This window comes from Xenopus laevis, chromosome 3S (assembly GCF_017654675.1).
Source record: "Xenopus laevis strain J_2021 chromosome 3S, Xenopus_laevis_v10.1, whole genome shotgun sequence".
NCBI lineage: Eukaryota > Metazoa > Chordata > Amphibia > Anura > Pipidae > Xenopus > Xenopus laevis.
This window is the reverse complement of record NC_054376.1, coordinates 79,872,167-79,892,234: the sequence shown is the minus strand read 5'-3', so window position 1 is coordinate 79,892,234 and position 20,068 is coordinate 79,872,167. Positions and strand designations below refer to the sequence as shown.

Here is a 20,068-nt window from a genome sequence, read left to right as displayed (position 1 = left end):
GAGTCTTGTGCTTAGTAAATGCAGCCACATTAAGGGGCTGATTACTAAAATTCAGATTTGTATGTTATTTCAAAAATCATATTTTTTCCTCTTAAAATTCATGTTTTTTTATGTCTCTAAAACGCTAAACATGTGAGGTTTATTAAATGTAAAAACTGCAAAAAACTGTAATACAAAACTTTTCAAAGTAAAAGCAGTCGAGGTCCTATAGAAGTCAATGGGAAGATCCTATAGGACCTTTTTTTAACCATTCAGACTTTTAGAGGTGTTTGGATATTTTTTCACTAGTAAACATCTTAAAGGAGAAGGAAAGCTACGGAGCCATTTTATTGCCAATAGATTAGCTGCAATACTGCAAGCTAGAATGCTATATGTATTCTGTAGAATGTTTTACCACACCTAAGAAAAAAGCTTTAGAAGCTCTCTGTTTGTTTAGGATCGCAGCTGCAGTATTAGCTTGGTGTAACATCACTTCCTGCCTGAGTCCTTCCTGCTCACTTATAGCTCTGGGCTCAGATTACAGCAGAGATGTGGGGGGAAGAGAAACAAACTGAGCATGCTCACGCCCGGTGCAAGGAGGTTTAAGCTGAAGGCAGGAAGTCTGATACAGAAGCCCATGTGTACACAATAGAAGGAATGAAATGCAGTGTTTCTTTTGACAGAGGACTCACAGCACTACTTTGAGGGTTTACGGGATATTTAGGTGGACCTTTCTGATAAGGCTTACTTAGAATTTTTAGAGGCTTTAGAGATATATTCATATATTTTAGTGCATCGTTCAGCATTTTTTTCCATTTGTTCTTTTTATATTCAGATCTTTTAATAACTCATGGCATTTGTGATTTTAGAGAAACACAGTTTGATTGTGGTTTCAAAAAGCTCTAAAACCACTAAAATCCAACCTTTAATAAATGGGCCTCTAAATATTCAGCCAAGGTGGGCAATCACTAAAAAGTCAATACTTATACTAAAAAGTCAATACTTACAGTATACGTATAGTGCACAAAGCATTTACCAACATAAACTTTAGCAGCAGATTTGCATGGATACCTTTAGGTCTGTGTGTTTTCAATTGCAATTTGATATTCCCTTCAAATGCCACCAATTTTACATTGTCCATCCTTCCACTGAATAGGTTAAGATGCCTACACAGTAAATCAAATAACATGGATTTAGAAATAAGAAAAATGAAATGCATATGGAGTCATATTAGTACACTACTCCCTATTAATTTCTAACTGCAACAGCATTTTTTTTCCTGTCTAGAGCTGTGTACAAAGATGCTGTCCTCTACTTGCTGGATTCTCCATTCAGTTATCTGGACTTGTTTACAGAAAAAGAAATATTCGAAAGGTATGTAACCAGCTCTTTTGTATATCTTATATAAACCTACATAAATATTTCAAGCAAAGCAATTGATTCTTTTGCAAAGGGATTGTAAAGGGATTTATTTATTTTATGGTGAATTCAATTAGAAGTGCTGCATTGATTTGATGGTTTAAAAAAATGGGTGGCACAAAATAAACAGTGCAATGTAATTGATGTGCACGGGCTTTTCATATAGAAAAAAATACTTTTTAGTTTTTCATTAGCCAGAAGTTGCTGTGAGAAGCTATATGATATGGATATTTCAAATAGGGATGCACTGAATCCAGGATTCGGTTCAGGATTCAGCCAGGATTCAGCCTTTTTAAGCAGGATTCGGATTCGGCCAAATCCTTCTGCCCAGCGGAACCGAATCTGCATATGAAAATAAGGGGCGGGGAGGGAAAGTGCGTGGCTTTTTGTCACAAAACAAGGAAGTAAAAAAAATTCCCCTTCCCACCCCTAATTGCAAATTTGTATATGCAAATTAGGATTCAGATTCGGTTCGGTATTCAAAAGAATCTTTCTTGAAGGATTCGAGGATTCAGCCGAATCCAAAATAGTGGATTCGGCGCATCGCTAATTTCATGCAACCTAATTCATGTCATTGGGTGAGGATTAACACTAACATTAAAATTAGTATGGGAAAAAATAATCTCACATAATTTTTATATTTAAGTGATAGATACCATTTATTTTGTGCGGACATGGGAAATATTTCTTTGGTATGTACTCAGTATGTACAGTAAATACAAAGGGAATAACAGGAGCAAACCATAAAATTAAAGACCATTTAGCCAGTATATATAACATTTATTTTCAAAGACTGTGCCTAATCATATTCAACTATTGATTTCTACCTTTAAACAGAGACATATCAGAGTTAGTTTTACCTTATCATTGATTAAATATTGTACTGTACCTTGCAAACAACACTGCACCATGGCAAACATACAAATTATATTTCATACTTGTTTTATCTGGCATCTTACTGTTAAGCCAATAAAGGGTAATGTCTGTTTATTTTTAATTTTAGTTGTGTTTGCAAGCTAATGGCAAATAAAACAAGGATTTTAGTTACATCTAAAGTCGAACAGCTTAAAAAAGCTGACAAAGTGCTTATTTTGCACGAAGGAAGCTGTTATTTCTATGGAACATTTTCTGAACTTGAAGATCAGCGTCCTGAATTCAGCTCTCATTTGATTGGATTTGATCACTTCAATGCAGAAAGAAGAAACTCTATAATAACTGAAACCCTGAGACGATGCTCCATTGATTGTGATCCCGCAGCTGTTAGAAATGAAGTCAAGAATAAGTCGTTTAAGCAGGTTGCAGATTTCACTGAAAAAAGAAAGAACTCTATTATTAATCCTCGCAAATCAAGTCGAAAATTTTCTATCATGCAAAAAAGTCAGCCACAGATGAGTGGAATAGAAGAGGAAGATATGCCAGCTGAGCAAGGAGAACGAAAACTCTCCTTAGTTCCTGAATCCGAACAAGGAGAAGCCAGCCTGCCAAGAAGCAACTTTCTTAATACAGGTCCTACATTTCAAGGCCGCAGGAGACAGTCTGTGCTAAATCTAATGACTCGCACCTCCATTTCTCAAGGTTCCAATGCCTTTGCAGCAAGAAATGCATCTGTTCGAAAGATGTCAGTAAACTCTTACTCCAACTCATCATTTGACCTGGATATATATAATAGACGGCTATCACAAGACAGTATTTTGGAAGTTAGTGAGGAAATTAATGAAGAAGATTTGAAGGTAAACTTATATTGATAATAAACTGTAAAGGAATAATCTGTACAAGGGTTCACTGTTTTAAGCATTTCATTCTTAATAAGGATGCTGATTGTGCTGGTGATAATATGAGTCCCTGATTTCATGTAGAGATCCAATTTTAGCACCAGTTGACTGGTCATCTGATACAGGAAATTTATAATGTTAAAACAAATAAAAGGCACAAGGAAATTTATTTTTTTATGACAATAATGTCATAGTATACATGATAAGCCTTGTACTGAACACTGTGGAATTCTGGCATTAAAGTAAACCAAATTGCCTGTTTAATAACGGGAAATTTGGCTCTTAAAGTTACCAGGAGCAGCTTTTTGCCGCCCCTGATAATTTCTGGGGAACTGTCACTTGAGGGAAGTTTCTCACTTTGCCTCATGGCAGAAATACCCCTGACTGAACATTGGATCGAATGTTAAGTTTCAGACCATCATCCACCAGCCAATCTCCATGTGGCTAACAAAAAAAAATAACGCTCCTAAGTTTAGTGTTTAGTTAAATGTATAACTTTTCTCATTCATCTGTCTTTAAAACCTTCCTCTAATCTCTAGGACCACTTTAGTCTATAGTCTGAAGGTGAGAAAGAAGGAAGAGAGTGCCAACCCTGTATTTTAGCATTAAAACCCATATCTCAGAGTACATTGAAGGGTATCCATAGTTCTTCTGCCCTCCATTCATTACTGTCATGGTGCATCTCGCAGTCCGGACAGACCATTAGTATTAAACTGTAATGGCTGTAAACTACACCCTTCTGCTCTACCATATCTTATTATATTATATTATAGAAGAGGCACTGGTATTTGATGCACCCCTAGGTATTTTCATCCACATAAATGTGCAGTTGGCCTTGGCTATAACATTTGTCTTTCACTTTACAGGAATGTTTCCTGGATGATACAGACAGCCCATCACCAACCACCACATGGAACACATATCTAAGATTTCTTACAGCTCACAAGAATTTCATTTTTATTCTTGTATTTTGTTTAGTAATATTTTTTGTTGAGGTATGTTACATAACATATTTCTGATTTTGAAATATACAGTTGCTGCTAATTGTCAAGTCTTACTTTACTATGTAGGTAATTTATTTCATATTTTCAATGATATTTTTTGATCTTTGATTATCATATCTCTTTGGAGATTTAGCCAAAAAGTTTACTGGTAACAATAAATAGAGGCACTTTTTATCCATCTGCCAGAGCAACCAAATGCTTGGTTAGATGCCTACGCTAACCATGCCCATGTTAAACAAGAAGAGATTAGTGACTTTAAACCTCCACCTAAGGAGATAACTTTGCTGCAAAATCTAGATGACTAAAATGTCATCTAGATTTTTCCAGCTCAAAAATTAATAAATCTGCTCATAAGTGCTATATAATGATTGTATCTAAAGATCATCAGTAGACAGGTAAAACATGTTTTAATTCTAAGTTATGCATCTAAAAGTGTATATTTTGCTGCTTGCTTGGTTTAACAGGTTGCTGCTTCATCAGCTTGGCTCTGGATTATTAAAAGGTAAGTAGGTTTGTTCTTATTAACAAGATTTTTTTATAATAGATTTTCCTAAATACAAAACTACAAAATCAGATTAGTACAGGGTTTGAAATCAATCTGTTCTGCATTTTAACAGGAATTGAAATCCAAATGTGTGTTACACTGTACTGACTACAGGGGGGTGATTCCTGCCATCTGTTATCCACCATGTTTTGTGCACTTTTGTCTCTACCCTGCACTTTATAAATGGTGCTCCCTTGTGGAGGACAGAGAATGATTATCAATGAATACATTGTTGCCTGGCTGCCTGCATTTAAAAGTGCTGTATTCATGATTGACAAGCTTGGTGAGGCACATAGCCACCCCCCTTTAGCTCTGTCTTTTGACATGTGAGTCATTTAGACACACAAGTTCTGAAGCACCAACAGGTGTAAGGAAGGGACCACCTGCCCAATGCTTTTATCAGTCTTCTTAAAGATGCTTTTTTTTCCCTTTTCCTTTATTAATATGGGTTCATTTATTTCTGTAAGTGTTATAAATGCATACCAACTGGTTTTTTTAGTTTGAAACTTTTTTAAAGGAACACTAACCTCATCAGACACTGATAGTTTTGTTCTTAAACTGATGAAAATGCCAGAAATTGCCCCCTATTACCACCAATTGGTTTGAAAGTGAAACACCTAAGAGCACCAGTCCTTTTGCTTTTTAGAATGTTAGATCTTTGTCTTTAATATTTTTTCCATTATATTAAACATTTTTTTCTTTTCAGAAATGCTCCTGCTATCAACATGACAAGTAATGAGAATGTATCTGAAGTATCAGACACCCTTTCTTTTATTGTAACAGACACTAGCTTTTACTATGTGTTCTACATTTACGTTGGTGTAGCTGACTCCTTACTGGCCCTGGGAATATTCAGAGGTTTGCCTCTGGTACACAGTCTTATATCAGTCTCCAAAGTGTTACACAGGAAAATGCTGCATGCTATTCTACATGCCCCAATGTCAACCTTCAATACAATGAGAGCTGGTAAGTTTGTTTGTATGTCTAGCTGAGACGAATGCAATGTAATTTAAAGAGCTGATGTGTTTCATTTTGATTCTTTTTCTTCTAAAGAATCAAATTTTACTACTGTATCATCATTACTAGTATAGGGAAGCTGTCTATACATAATTCCTTATTTTCTTAACAAAACATTTTAGACCTTCCAGTTGTTTGATATTTTAATCCTGAAAACACTGCTTGTTTTTTGTTTCTTAAATATATTCCTTGTGTGGTTATTGCTTTGCTTTATCTTTTTTTCATTTAACAGTTTTGAAAAGACAGCGATGCAGTATATGGCCCCTCAAAATTATCTGTCCTCTTGTCCTGTGAGCCAGTTAGTTAAAGTACCTGGATGGCCCAGGTATGGCCACATTAACTCATGTTACTGCCCTCTTTGACTGGCTACAACGCCACAGTGGCTTAAGTCAATGCTCTAGGTCTACTTGCTGGGGATTCAAACAGAGGTCCTTGTGTGTTTCAGACCTACCATTGCTATAGTAGGGGTTTAAAGCACAGCAGGAGGGCTATGGGACACATTATATAAGTTATGTATTAACCAGACAGTCCTAGGCAATAGTAACTTAAGATTTATTTCTAGTCGACAAATGCAAATGGAAAAACAAGCAGTAATTGAACAGTGACAATTTCAGCCCATGGTCATTACAAGAAACCCTTTTCCACTAATCACCATTTCGTATTTTGTTTGTTTTTATTATTTTTTAAGCTGTACATATCCATGGCCTTGGTATAGATTTGTGTTCATTTCATAAAGTGCCAAAAAACTAATATTTTCTTAATTCTACTTCATGTAAGGAAATGCTTACCCAGCCATAGATTATAGTACAAATGTGCTGTCATGCTTAGGGTTTCAGTTTAATTTTTTGTGGGCAACAGGGACTTAGAGCCCACTCACTTCTGAATGCCTAGGTATGCCCCCTTCAGACTACTTGTAAAGCGATCATAGATTGCTATGGGAAGAGTGCAATAAGATTGCACATACATGTCATATGGAGGCTTAGGCAAGGCAGAAAGTGTTATCAGAATGAAGCTGGGTTAACTAAAATAACAGTTAAACAATGAAAAATACATTCCATTTCTGGGGGAAATTATGGAAAAAATGAAAGTTGCCATTTAATTATACTACTATTGTTGATACAGTATTGGCTTTTACCATAAAAAGAGTTCATAATATGAACCATGTTAATAAAATCTTGTTGTTATCTGGATTTCTATGCAGGTCGGATACTTAACAGATTTTCAAAAGATACAGCCATATTGGATGACATTCTACCTCTGTCAATATTTGACTTCACGCAGGTATGCCAACAGTAATGTAGCTAAAGCACTGAGTGCAAAATTTAAACTGGGCCCCACCACCTATATCCGCCATTCTCCTTACTGGTTACTTGATTCTTTATTAAACAGATGTTTTCATGTGCCTTGTACTTTCCAATGCATTTTTTATTATTTGAGGGCAGTCTTTATTGCCATATAATGGAATATATGGAATTATGAAATATATATGGAATTATACCCCATGTTGTTATTCAGACTGTCCTGGAAAAGTTAATCCACACATTTATTGCAATACCACACATATTATTTAGGAAATAGAATGTATTTTATGCTTTTATTTGGATGCACCTTAAGGCTAAGGCCACACTAGGCGATAGCGCCGCGATTTGACTCGCGGCGACTTTACGCCGCGACTTTTCGTCGCGAGTTTTAAGCAATCGCTGGGGAAACTTTTGCGCTGGCGTCTATGGGGAATCGCGTAAAATCGCCAGCGTAAAAACACACGCGGCGATCTTTTCTCTACTGTCGCTCGAAATTGCCTCGCTAGGCGATTTCGAGCGACAATAGAAAAAAGATCGCCGCGTGTGTTTTTACGCTGGCGATTTTACGCGATTCCCCATAGACGTCAGCGCAAAAGTTTCCCCAGCGATTGCGGCTTAAAAGTCGCGGCGAAAAGTCGCCGCGAGTCAAATCGCGGCGCTATCGCCTAGTGTGGCCTTAGCCTTAGGTGCCTCCTTATACTTATAAAGGGAGAGTCAGTAATTTTGTTTTTGTGGGCCTAGAAAGAATCATCACTTTCTCCCAAAAATCTGGTTACCCTAAGGACTTAACCTTAGCTGCCCTTATCAGTGATATACAGTATAGAATTATCATGTTTACAAGACTGACAACAGCCATATTAAGTTTCCAGTGAATTTCCCTCATTTGTGTTTTCTTTCCCATTTACATTTCTTCAGTCATTCTTTCCACATTATTCCACATTTGTATACCACTGTATTATGTAATATTTGTTTGTACAATATTATTTTCCAATTCCTGTGATACTTTTTTTTTTTAACTTGCAGCTTGTGCTTATTGTGATTGGAGCAATAACAGTGGTTTCATTACTTGAACCTTACATTTTCCTGGCTACAGTGCCTGTAATTGCTGCTTTTATTCTCTTGAGATCATACTTTCTTCACACATCTCAGCAACTCAAACAATTAGAGTCTGAAGGTAAGGGACATCCAGCAAACATTGGGTGAAAATTCAACAACCTATGTTCTGTATTAGAGCTGATTTAGAAAGTGCAATTACTAGACTGCAATGGGCAACATCGTGGGCCTTAGAGTGCCATATGCTAAGCACTTATAACAAGCTCTTATGTAGTGCAAACTGTACTTTGTGCATTATGTCAGTGGTACAAGGGAGCCCTGTACTACTGTAAATACTTTCCTTGAGCAGGTATTAAGCAAAGGGCTCCATACACTCCTTGTACCTATAGGCCCTCCTACATATCATGAATGATATACAAGTAAGGGTGCATGCCTATGGGCCACCCGCATGCATGCCACTTACATGACAGCCACTAGTTGAATGCTGCAGGTAGGCACTCCATGGAGCTTCACACAGTTGTGAATAGAGTTATTTAACGTTTTTCTACTCATTTCAGAAGTTTTGTCAGTTTTAGATTAATCACTACTAGATACTGTATATCATGGCATGGATGAATGAAAATCATCATAAACCTATTCAGAGCAATAGTCATTGTAGGATTTGGGTTCCCCTGTATTTTGGGTGCCTGAAACCCTTTCATAGTCCACCAAACTTAACTCACTTAAATGTAAATCAACACAGCGAACTGTCAGCGGAAGCAAAAATCCTAATTAAATAAACCTCTAATGTAGGGAATTCTTTACTTTGAAGATGCTGGAAACTCTAGGAATGTTGAGCTAAGTTAATGGTTGAGGGGTGATTCCTCAAGCAAACTGCTGTGTTTTAATAGTATTCAAGAGCATCTAAATAAACATGAAAAAAGGATTTGTGTTGATTGTGTACACATATTTTTACCAAATTATAATTGGTTTATACCAAAAAATATATTATTAGGGACTTTTAACGCATAGAGTGTTTAGAGATTACAATTTCAGACACAGTGACAGTATGAAAGTATAACTTTTTTCCTTTCAAATATTAGCCCGCAGTCCAATTTTTGCTCACCTCATAACAAGTTTAAAGGGTTTATGGACATTGAGAGCATTCGGGAGACAGCCATATTTTGAAACCCTTTTTCATAAAGCATTGAATCTACATACCGCAAACTGGTTTCTCTATCTCTCCACCCTACGTTGGTTCCAAATGACAATAGAAATGATTTTTGTGATATTCTTCACCGCTGTTTCATTCATCTCCATTGCAACATCAGGTATTTGATTAAATGCTGGGCCGTAACACAATATATTTGTGTAAGTATGTGTATGTATATATAATTATAGTATACAGTATGCACAAAAGGGCTTAAGTACACACTTATATAAGGTATTTTGCACCTCTTACCATACACAGCTATAATATTTTTCTCCAAATTGTGTGCCCTCCATTGATCTATATTATCCTACATTCCATAAATGCCAGACTTCCAACAGCAGAGCTTTTACAACCTTAAATGAAATTAACACTTTTACACATATATTTATATATCTATTGCATAACAAAAAGAATAATTTTAAAATTACACTGTATTTCAGTCAACTTTGTCAACCTTTGACTCTAAAGCCAGCAAATACTGTACCTGACATAATGTGTTTATTTTTAGGTGCTGGGAAAGAAAAAGTTGGAATTGTCTTAACTTTGGCAATGAATATCATGAATACATTACAGTGGGCTGTAAACGCTAGCATTGATGTGGACAGCTTGGTATGTCTCTGGTAAAATGTATATGTTCCATTTAATCCTTTATAGAATCAACATCACTGACATGCATGAAATAATGGCAGTTGTTTATGTTCTATGTGTCCAGCTTTATCATTAATACATCAGGGAAAATAAGTATTAAACACGTCAATGTTTTTCTCAGTAAATATATTTCTATTGGGGCTATTGACATGAAATTTACACCAGATGTCGGTAACAGCCCAAGTCATCAACAAAAACCAAAAAATTCTAATCAAATAAATCCATAAATAAAGTTATGTGTAGTAAAGTGGAATGGCACAGAGAATAAGTATTGAACACCCTTCCTGAAATGTATTTAATAACTTAATAGAAAAGCCTGTTGGTAATGACAGCTTCAAGACGCCTCCTGTATGGAGAAATTAGTCGCATGCATTGCTCAGGTGTGATTTTTGACCATTCTTTCACACAAACTGTCTTCAAATCTTAAAGGTTCATAGACCTCTTCTATGAACTCTGAGCTTCAGCTCTTTCCATTGATTTTCAATTGGATTCTAGTCATTTGATTGACTGAGCCATTCTAGCGGCTTTATTTTCTTTCCAATTGCGCGTTTCCTTTGCTCTGTGTTTGGGATCATTGTCCTACTGAAATGTCAACCCTCGTTTCATCATCAGCAGATTCTTATTAAGAATGTCCTGGTGCACTTCTACATTCATCTTAATTATATGAAAAACTGCCCCACGCCATAATGTTCCCACCTCCAAACTTCACTGTTGGTATGGTATTTTTGGGGTCATGTGCAGTGCCATTTCTCCTCCAAACATGGTGTGTGCAATGTCATTCAAACAGTTCAATTTTGGCCCAGACTATATTCTCCCAGAATTTCTTTGGCTTGTCCATTTGTTGTGCAACAAACTTTAAATCAGTTTCAACATGCTTTTTCTTCAGCAGTGTAGCCTTGAATGGTGAGCATTCATAGGCCATGGCAGTTGAGTACATTAATTATAGTTTTCTTTAAAACAACTGTACCAGCTAATTCAAGGTCTTTCTGGAACTCTCCATGAGTGATCCTTGGCTTTTTGGCAACTCTTCTGATTATTCTTTTGATGCTTCGGTCAGATACCTTGCAAGAAGCACCTTGTCATGGATGGTTTATGGTGAAATGTTCTTTCCACTACCAGATTATGGCCTCAACGGCTCTCACTAGAACATTCATAAGCAATACGTCTGTAACCAATGCATCAGTATGTTTTGCAACAGTAAGTTTGTGAAGGTCTTGAGAGAGCTCTTTGATTTTACCCATCATGAGATGCTTATTGTGTGATACCTTGAGAAACCTTTTATAGGCCATCAATTAGGACTAAACCAGCTGATATTAATTTACATGGATAGAGGCAGAATTGCTTTCTAAATTCAATACTTATTCCCTATGTCATATCACTTTATTACAAATCACTTAATTTATGGACTTATTTGCTTTGAGTTCTTTGTACATGTTGATTACTTGGGTTGTTACCATGTGACTTATTTTCAGTGTTGTATATGCCATGATGTGTGCATCATGATGTGTCTGGTAATATAGAGTGGATGGGTCAGAAGGTTACATTTTTGATAATAGTGACCTTTACTAACAATCAATATGTATTATTGTGATCCACACTTTTATGTCATTTATATACATATTCATATGAATTTTATATTAGTGTAGGCATATTAGCAATTGTAACCAAGGGCTAAAATAAAACAACACAGTTTCTGATAGCTTTAATGAGTATGCTAATAATAATCAGAGGACATTCCATACTCTGTGGTAAACTAATTAACAATATGCTTATTAATGAGAATGCCAAAATAATTGGTGTTGTAAAGAAGCTTATGTTAGATCTAATTAAGTTACACTGCAAGAATTTTAGACATTTTTGCATATATGTTATTTACACTTACTTTCAAAGGGGTTGTTTTGAGTTTTTCGCGAAACATGTTATAATGTAAATATAGGATCTGTAGTATCTGGAAGCTGCTCCATTTAAAATGGTTTCAGTTTCAAATCTTGATGCATTATATGCAGAGCAGAATTTCATGCTATTCTGATAAGAGCCTAAGGAAAAATTGGTCACTAACAGATTTTCTGACATTGTCTGTGAAAATGGCACTGGGCATTTATGAAATCAGCCCTCTATCCACATCATTATGTCTTCTGGGAGTGACAAACACTCAAAATCAAAATCATCCCCTCCATTCACTCATATGGTAATCATCTGCATTAGCAGGTTCACTTGTGAGTCAGCTGATTATTAGTTGAAAACATGGGCTAATACATTTTTAAGCACAAACACCGTGTAGGAATGCAGTAACTGTGTATATTACAGCGTTAAAGATGGTATGTACTAAAGTAGAGTTAGTAATTAAAGGAAGAATCGTTGCTTGAGAGGAACAAGTGGTAATGTGGTAATGTGGCTTACCATGCAATATATTGAAACTTTGTTGTGTTTTAGATGCGTTCTGTCAGCAGAATTTTCCAGTTCATTGATCTGCCAGTAGAAGAGTTGATAAATGAAAATAAAAACAAAGAGGACCAACTTTCAGAGGTCCTGATATATGAAAATGATTACATCAAGAAAGTCTGGCCATCTGGAGGTCAGATGACAGTGAAAAATCTTTCTGCAAAGTATGTAGATGGAGGCCACACTGTGTTGGAAAATATCTCCTTCACATTAAGCCCTGGACAAAGGGTAAGAATTATATTTGATAGACGTGATAAAAAAATGTATTTTATTATGAAATTTGAGGCTTGATGTTATTATTTAGAAAACTGAAAGGTAATACTTCACATAATCATAGCTAATGTATTAAAATTAAAGGGCAAATATTAATATATATATATATATAATATATATATATATATATCACCCACCCACCTCTATTCCTGGCTGTAATTTTCTCTACGTTCTACTGAATTCCCGGAATCACTGTGACCTGGAACTGCTCAGACCGAAAACCCAAATGGCCAGCTCAAAATACAGTTTGGCAACACAGTTTGGATAGTTCTGCTCTGGTTTTGTAGTTGGCTAGTCAACATTAATAACTAAACTGTTTAAGTAAGGTGTCATTAAGTAGTTGATTCAGATTTCTTCTGCCTCTTTCCAGTTTTCAAATATGGGCCACTGACCAAAGCAACCAAAAACGATTGCTCTGTAAGCCTATTATTGTTATTGGTACTTTTTATTACTTATCATTCTGTGCAGACTCTTTCCTGTTCATATTCCTGTCTCTCACTGCCTGGTTGCCATGGTGAATAAGACTGTAGCTGGAGAGCTGATGAACAAAAAGATAAATAACTGAAAAGCCATAATAAATGAAGATAAATTGCAAATTGTCTTAGAATATCACTGTCTGCACAAAGTAAAAGTTAATAAAAAAAATAAAACAACCCCTTTTTACTTTTTAAAGCACATTGCCCCCTAATACTTAATACTTGTTTTATGTTTAACATTCCAGGTAGGCTTATTAGGAAGAAGTGGTTCAGGTAAAAGCACCCTGTTGTCTGCCTTTTTGAGATTATTATCAACCCATGGAGACATTCAGATTGATGGGGTATCCTGGCAAACAATCCCACTTCAGAAATGGAGAAAGGCATTTGGAGTGATACCGCAGGTAAGAAAACTGACTTATGGGGATCCCGTAGTGCTCATTCGGGAAGGCACTTGCGCCTTCCTGAGATCTGCATCCTGCCAATACTACGTCATACCTCAGAATGAAGCTCAAGGTATGGAAGGGTGGGTGAGGGAGGGAAGGAAGGATGCATGTGTTCCTCCCCCCTGCCCCTTATGAATCATGCAAAGTTTAATGCAGGCTGCAATTGATTCAAGGTAAAGTCTGCAGGTCTATTTGCCCAATGCCCCACGCAGTGGGTAAAGCTGAAAAAAATGGGCAATTGCAACCTTTTTTACACTTTACACACTATGTGGGGCATTGTAATTGACCCTTATGATGTTTAAGGACATTTGAGTGACGGTGCATCTAGTTTCTTATCAAATTGGTTTTTGTAATTATAAATATACATTAGCTTAAATAGATTGTTAATTATCAGCATTTATCCTATATAGCATAGCATTTATTTCTATATTACGAGTAAAATCACAGAATAAAAAACACAACAGTTCATTGCACCACATCGAGAAACATATCTGTACAGAATCCATATTCCTTGCCATGTTTGGGGGGATCACGTGCCCTTTCTCAAGCTGGTCTCTGTTACAGTGTCGCATCGTGTTAATTAACCCTCGATATTCAACTGTCGAAGTTAAATCCTTCGACTTTGAATATCAAAGTCGAAGGATTTACCGCAATTTGTTCGATCGAACGTTCGAAGGAAAAATCGTTCGTTCGAGGATTTTAATCCATCGATCGAACGATTTTCCTTCGACTAAAAATTTGTTAGGAAGCCTATGGGGGCCTTCCCCATAGGCTAACATTGCACCTAGGTAGGTTTTACTTGGCGAAGTAGGGGGTCGAAGTTTTTTTTAAAGAGACAGTACTTCGACTATCGAATGGTCGAATAGTCGGAAGATTTTTAGTTCAAATCATTCGATTCAAAGTCGTAGTCGAAGGTCGAAGTAGCCAATTCGATGGTCGAAGTAGCCCAAAAAACGTTTGAAATTCAAAGTATTTCTTCTTCTATTCCTTCACTCGAGCTAAATAAATCTGCCCCATAATGTAATCACTACAACAAATATGGCTCATCATATTTTACATACTTGTACAGTATATATCTTCAAACATTGTATCCAGATGTGAGAACTATACAATAGAAATATAATCACAGTACAAATATCAACCCACAAAATTCACAAAAACAGATGTAGATGATCTCTATTTCAACCTTGCGTAACCATTGGACTTCAGGTCTTTTAACTGCCAAAAATAGGTCACCTCCTCTCTTCATTGTTTAAATATGTTGGATTACTCTAAATTTTAGACCTTCCACTGTGTGTCCCATCTCCAAACAATGTCTCAACAAATATATTCCCCATCAGTGGCGGAACTACCAGGGGAACAGAGGGTGCGATTGCACCAGGACCCGCACCCCCTCGGGGCCCGTCGGTGGTTCACCCCACGCACGTTTATCCGCGCAGATCGATTCCGCTTAGTTATGTTTCTGTTCCCCCGATTTAATACATTACACTCAATATTTGCATATGATCATTTTAGCAGTACATTTCATGCAAAAAGCACTGCTGCAGATCCTTGTAGCCCAGTGATACAACGACACGGGTAAACTTCAATCTTTCATTTTTTACTTAAACAAAGTAATTAAAAAGAGTGACATTTTGTTTACTGTACCGTTTATATATTTGCTGAATTATAAGAAATAGTTGGCATCGTCTTACAATAGAAAATGTAATGTCAATAGTTATTTGGCAGAGAGAAAGAACAGCACATTACACAACACAAAATGCTATGCACCAACGTTTCCTTACAGAAAGGTAAACTTTTCTTTAAGTAAAAAAGCGGTTTTGGAACTCGCTAAACCACATAAAACAATGAGGTGGGCATTTTTTTTGTTGTTGTATTTTGTTGTTGTATTTTTTTGTGTTTATTTAAATCTTTCATCATATCATTCTATCTTTGAAACATGCATTTAAAACTCCGCAGGTTCCTGTTATACTTAGCAAAGTTTGGCACTAGCAGTGTATTGTTTAAATAATTAATTTTCCTTCTGTCATCAGGGTATAAGGTGGTGTCTAGTTGCTCCCTCTATCGCTTCACCAAATCTTATGTACACAACTGTGACAGTAATGGAGTTTGTAATGAACACTTAGAAGCAAACAAACAGGAGGTTCCAAACAACTCAGGAAAGCTTTATTAGTTAAAGTAAAACTTCAACCTTGAGATATATATATATATAGTGATGGGCGAATTTGCGCCGTTTCGCTTCGCCGAAAAATTTGCGAATTTCGCGAAACAGTGAAAAATTCACGAAACGGCGCCCGTTTTTGACGCCGGTGTCGGTTTTTCCGAAAAATTTTTTTGACGCCGGCAAATTTTTTGACGCAAATTTTCGCGGGCATTTTGCGAATTTAGCAAATTCGCCGCGATTTCGCGCCTGGCGAATAAATTCGTCCATCACTATATATATATATATATATATACATCACTATATATATATATATATATATATATATATATATATATATATTTATATATATATATATATATATATATATATATATACACACACGTCTATATGTATAAAGGGGTTACATTTCCTGCTTTAAGGTGGCAAGATACACATGTCTCTTCTCCCTAAGAATAAACTTTAATAGCCACTTTGGTGTCACTTATGGTATCCCAAACCCAGAATAAACTCCAAGGTCCCGGCCTCAGCTCACGCTTCTGTCTATGGCAGCCGTCTTTGACTTCGGGAGGAGCCCTCCGCTACTTAGATGCCATTAGGTCTTAAAGTGAGAGGACCAGGGAGAGAGTTCTGGGCAGGCAAGGGAACTGTAATATATACAGGAGGAACAGGGAACCAAGAGTGAAATCGTGGAACAGGCTGGAACAGTACCAGCTGGAACAGTACCAGTCAGACAGTGCAGTCCAGAATCAGGTGCCAGGAGCATAGTCAGGATAAACAAGCTGGGGTCAAAACCAATAGGTAACACAATACAAAGTCAGGATCCAGAAGAGTGGTCAAACAGGCAAGGGTCGGTCCAGGCAGCGATACAGCAAAAGGTCAAAAACAGGCAAAGGTCAGGAAGACAAAAAATTAGACTACAATCAAACCCAGAAACTATGAGTCAGTGCAGTGTAGGGGTTTTTATAACCAGACTAATGGCTAATGACAAATGACAGCACTTTGTCTGCACTTACCTTTTATTGGTGTTTTACCACTAAAACACCAATAAAGGGGTATATTTATCAAAAAGTGAAGTTAGAGGTCGTCACTGTCCTCTAGCATGAAATTCTGCCACTCTCCATTTATATCTATGGGATTTTTAGGGTATTTATCAATGGGTTAAAGAGAAAGTTCCTCCTTTGATACATACACCTTTCAAAATCCAATAGAAATGAATAGAGAGTGGCGGAATTTCACTCTAGAGGACTGTGGTTATCTCTAACTTCACTCTTTGATAAATATACCCCAAAAGGTGAGTGCAGACAAAGTACTGCAGACTCCTGGTCTGTTTTTACCTTCATAATTGAGGGCAGTGTACTTTAACTATAGCATTTTTCTGCCCATAACTTTACTTTAAGAAGATATATTGAAATATATCAGTTTTAAAAAAATATATTTACCATTCGTTGTTGGAAGTAATTAACTGTTGAGTGTTGCGTTCACACTATAACCAGATCAGAAATATTTACCTAAAAACGATGCAAGGCAGGTAATGAATGAAACAATGACCAGTCTACTTAACAATGACCTTCTTTCAAATGAATGAGGAAATGACTGTAGTTATGTTTGTTTAGTAAACATTTCAAGCTGCTGTTTTGTAAGAAAGTATTTGAATTAACACATATTTTCTAAAATAATTATCACTATACAATGTTTTTTTTCTGGATGGGCTAAAAAAAATCCTGTGCTATTTTCTTCTACCTCTAGAAAGTATTTATATTTTCTGGAAGTATTCGGAAAAATCTTGATCCCTATGGAAAATGGAGCGATGACGAACTCTTGAAAGTCACAGAAGAGGTAACAACTCATCGACCTTCTGTATGTGTGTGATGAGTGTTTAAGTACGATTTTTATAATTTCCAGCAGTGACAAGGAAGAGTATTGTTAAAATACCTAGGAAAGATAAACACATAACAATGAGAGACATTGACTGTGCGTCATTTATACAGATATTAACCAGCAAGAATGTGACATCAGCTCAGGGAAAGGACAAATGCAGCACTGCCCTGACATCTTACCCTATTCCCATGTACCCTAAGTTTAGGCTTAGGCTACCACATGTGCAGTACAGTAACATTCTCCAGTCTTACTCTTCTTTGCATTTGCAAGTGTAATTCATCACTTGAGACACATACAAAGAGAAAGTAAAATGGCAGCTTGGTGATGTGTTTGTTTTTTGCCCTAAAAGAAGAACTAGCCCAGAGATTAAATGTTGTTATTCATGGGGGGGGGGGCAGGATAACCCCAGTGAATCTAACTTTTCTTGTCCTTTAATATGAAACAACAGGAAAATTGTGAAAGTTGTGAGAAAACACCTGTTTTTCAACTAAAATTGATTTCTATAGAAACTCATTAGCTTTACTTGCCAAGTTTTCATGCAACATTTCTTTCTTAAATGGTGACTATGGGAGGTTTAAAAAACAAATTCTCAACTATATTGAGAATATATATTGAGGTTCGAGTTAGATGCAAGTATTTTTCACAGTGTGGACTGTGAAGTGGTGGAACTCTCTCCCTAAGGCTGTTCAGAATCATTATATAGTTTCATAAAAGGCATACATTCATTAAAATGCAATCCCGTTTGAAATACTGGAATAACATCAGTTCTCCTCCAATCTATAGGTTCTGGCTAACACTGACTGTAACTCCCTATTCAAAAGTATAGTCCATCACATACTGGGCCTTGGTCACATTTTGCTTTAAAATGTAGTGTCTAGTAGAATTAAGTCTAAAGCAAATGTAAGTTCCATATCCAGTGTCAACCACTGACAACTTGTTTGAGCTGAACCACGTGTACCTTTATATTGTGGCTGTAACACAAACTCCTATATTGTATACATTGAGATAAAGAACCAGTTAAGCATATTTGCTTTTTCAGAGTTCCAGAATATCTGGATATGGAAGATTTTTGGGATTACACTTTTCACAAGAAGCAATTAGTCCCTTGTTTACTAGTTTAGTGTTTTTGATTGCTGCTTTACAATTTCTAATCTACTTAAGCTCCTTCTTCCTTCTTTATGTACACCCATGTAACATCTCTGGGTTAAGAACCTGCAAATTATATTTTTTCCAAAATACATCCCTGGTAAATTTAACAATCAAAATATTTTTTTTAATTGAAATTTGCTTCTTTTGGTGTAGATGTTTCACTAAACCAGTCCTGCTTTTTCATTGTTGAGGTAAACTGCAAGAAGAGAAATTGTTTGTATGCCATCATATGCCTACTGATGCTTCCCATCATCTTTTCCTCTATGATAACCCTGAAATTGACTAGATAAGATGCAGTTGTATATTAATACAGAGGTTAACCAATATTTTTGAGGTCATTTCATATCAATGAACCTCTTCCTGAAAGTCTTTTGAACTCTTATAGGGAAAAGCATTTGTCCTTTATGCTAAGAAATGTGTACAATTGATCAGCTGTTCTATGTTTTTTCTAGTTTTGCCCCTTTTTTGTAACATATCCTATTGATTATTCCCTAACCCTTTGCTTATTGTGATGACCAGGGTGTGATATCATAAAACCACAAATTTAGCAATCTGTGTAGAATGTTTTTTCCATATTTGGTTGAAAATGTTGTTCTATAACCCACAGACTTGTTAACATTATAATGATAACTAATAATACAGTGCTATTTTTTTCAGGTTGGTTTAAAGTCAATAATTGATCAGTTTCCTGGACAGTTGGATTTTGTGCTTCTGGATGGGGGCTGTGTCCTTAGCCATGGCCACAAGCAACTTGTTTGTTTGGCCAGGTCTGTTCTTAGCAAAGCCAAAATCTTGCTACTCGATGAGCCTAGTGCACATTTGGATCCAATGTAAGTCATGTGTAAAAACACTTTTGCATATTTTACAAAATAAAAGAAACAGTAAACTCTTGTGTGTCAAATAAACTGTGCTCTAAATCTAGTCGTTTTGCCTTTTAGAACCTTCCAAATACTTAGGAAAACGCTGAAACATGCATTTGCAAATTGCACAGTAATTTTGTCAGAACACAGGCTAGAGGCAATGTTGGAATGCCAGCACTTTTTGGTAAGCACTATATGTGGAATTACTTGCATGAAGTCATTTTACAGCTAGAAGAGAGTCCTCAGAGAAATCTATTATGCTGTATTGTTTCTTAAGCTATCATATGCCCCGCTGTGCAACATTATAAACTTCTAAATCTACCATTACTGTTGTATTTTCTCCTAGGCAGAAATGCCTGAAGCCACTTGTGTGGCCTGCCATTAAATTAAATGCCAGCAACCTATCACTGCCTCTATTGAATTTTCATGTTCAGTAAATTTGCTGGCTTTTCAT

General features: G+C 36.3%; 1 protein-coding gene across 3 annotated transcripts in view; it reads left to right on the top strand.

Annotated features, from left to right (window-relative positions):
- Positions 1 to 20,068, top strand: part of cftr.S (cystic fibrosis transmembrane conductance regulator S homeolog) — a 67,760-nt gene that overhangs the window by 46,007 nt on the left and 1,685 nt on the right. For 2 of the 3 annotated variants that reach the window (XM_018254595.2, XM_041588537.1), the window contains 14 exons: positions 1,267 to 1,353; positions 2,402 to 3,128; positions 4,037 to 4,165; positions 4,639 to 4,676; positions 5,425 to 5,684; positions 6,937 to 7,016; positions 8,060 to 8,210; positions 9,172 to 9,399; positions 9,790 to 9,890; positions 12,363 to 12,599; positions 13,366 to 13,521; positions 17,474 to 17,563; positions 19,412 to 19,584; positions 19,693 to 19,798. In XM_018254595.2, coding sequence (XP_018110084.1) covers positions 1,267 to 1,353; positions 2,402 to 3,128; positions 4,037 to 4,165; positions 4,639 to 4,676; positions 5,425 to 5,684; positions 6,937 to 7,016; positions 8,060 to 8,210; positions 9,172 to 9,399; positions 9,790 to 9,890; positions 12,363 to 12,599; positions 13,366 to 13,521; positions 17,474 to 17,563; positions 19,412 to 19,584; positions 19,693 to 19,798 — 2,563 coding nt within the window. The remainder of the gene's footprint in view (positions 1 to 1,266; positions 1,354 to 2,401; positions 3,129 to 4,036; positions 4,166 to 4,638; positions 4,677 to 5,424; positions 5,685 to 6,936; positions 7,017 to 8,059; positions 8,211 to 9,171; positions 9,400 to 9,789; positions 9,891 to 12,362; positions 12,600 to 13,365; positions 13,522 to 17,473; positions 17,564 to 19,411; positions 19,585 to 19,692; positions 19,799 to 20,068) is intronic. The other variant, XM_041588536.1, reaches the window with a different exon arrangement.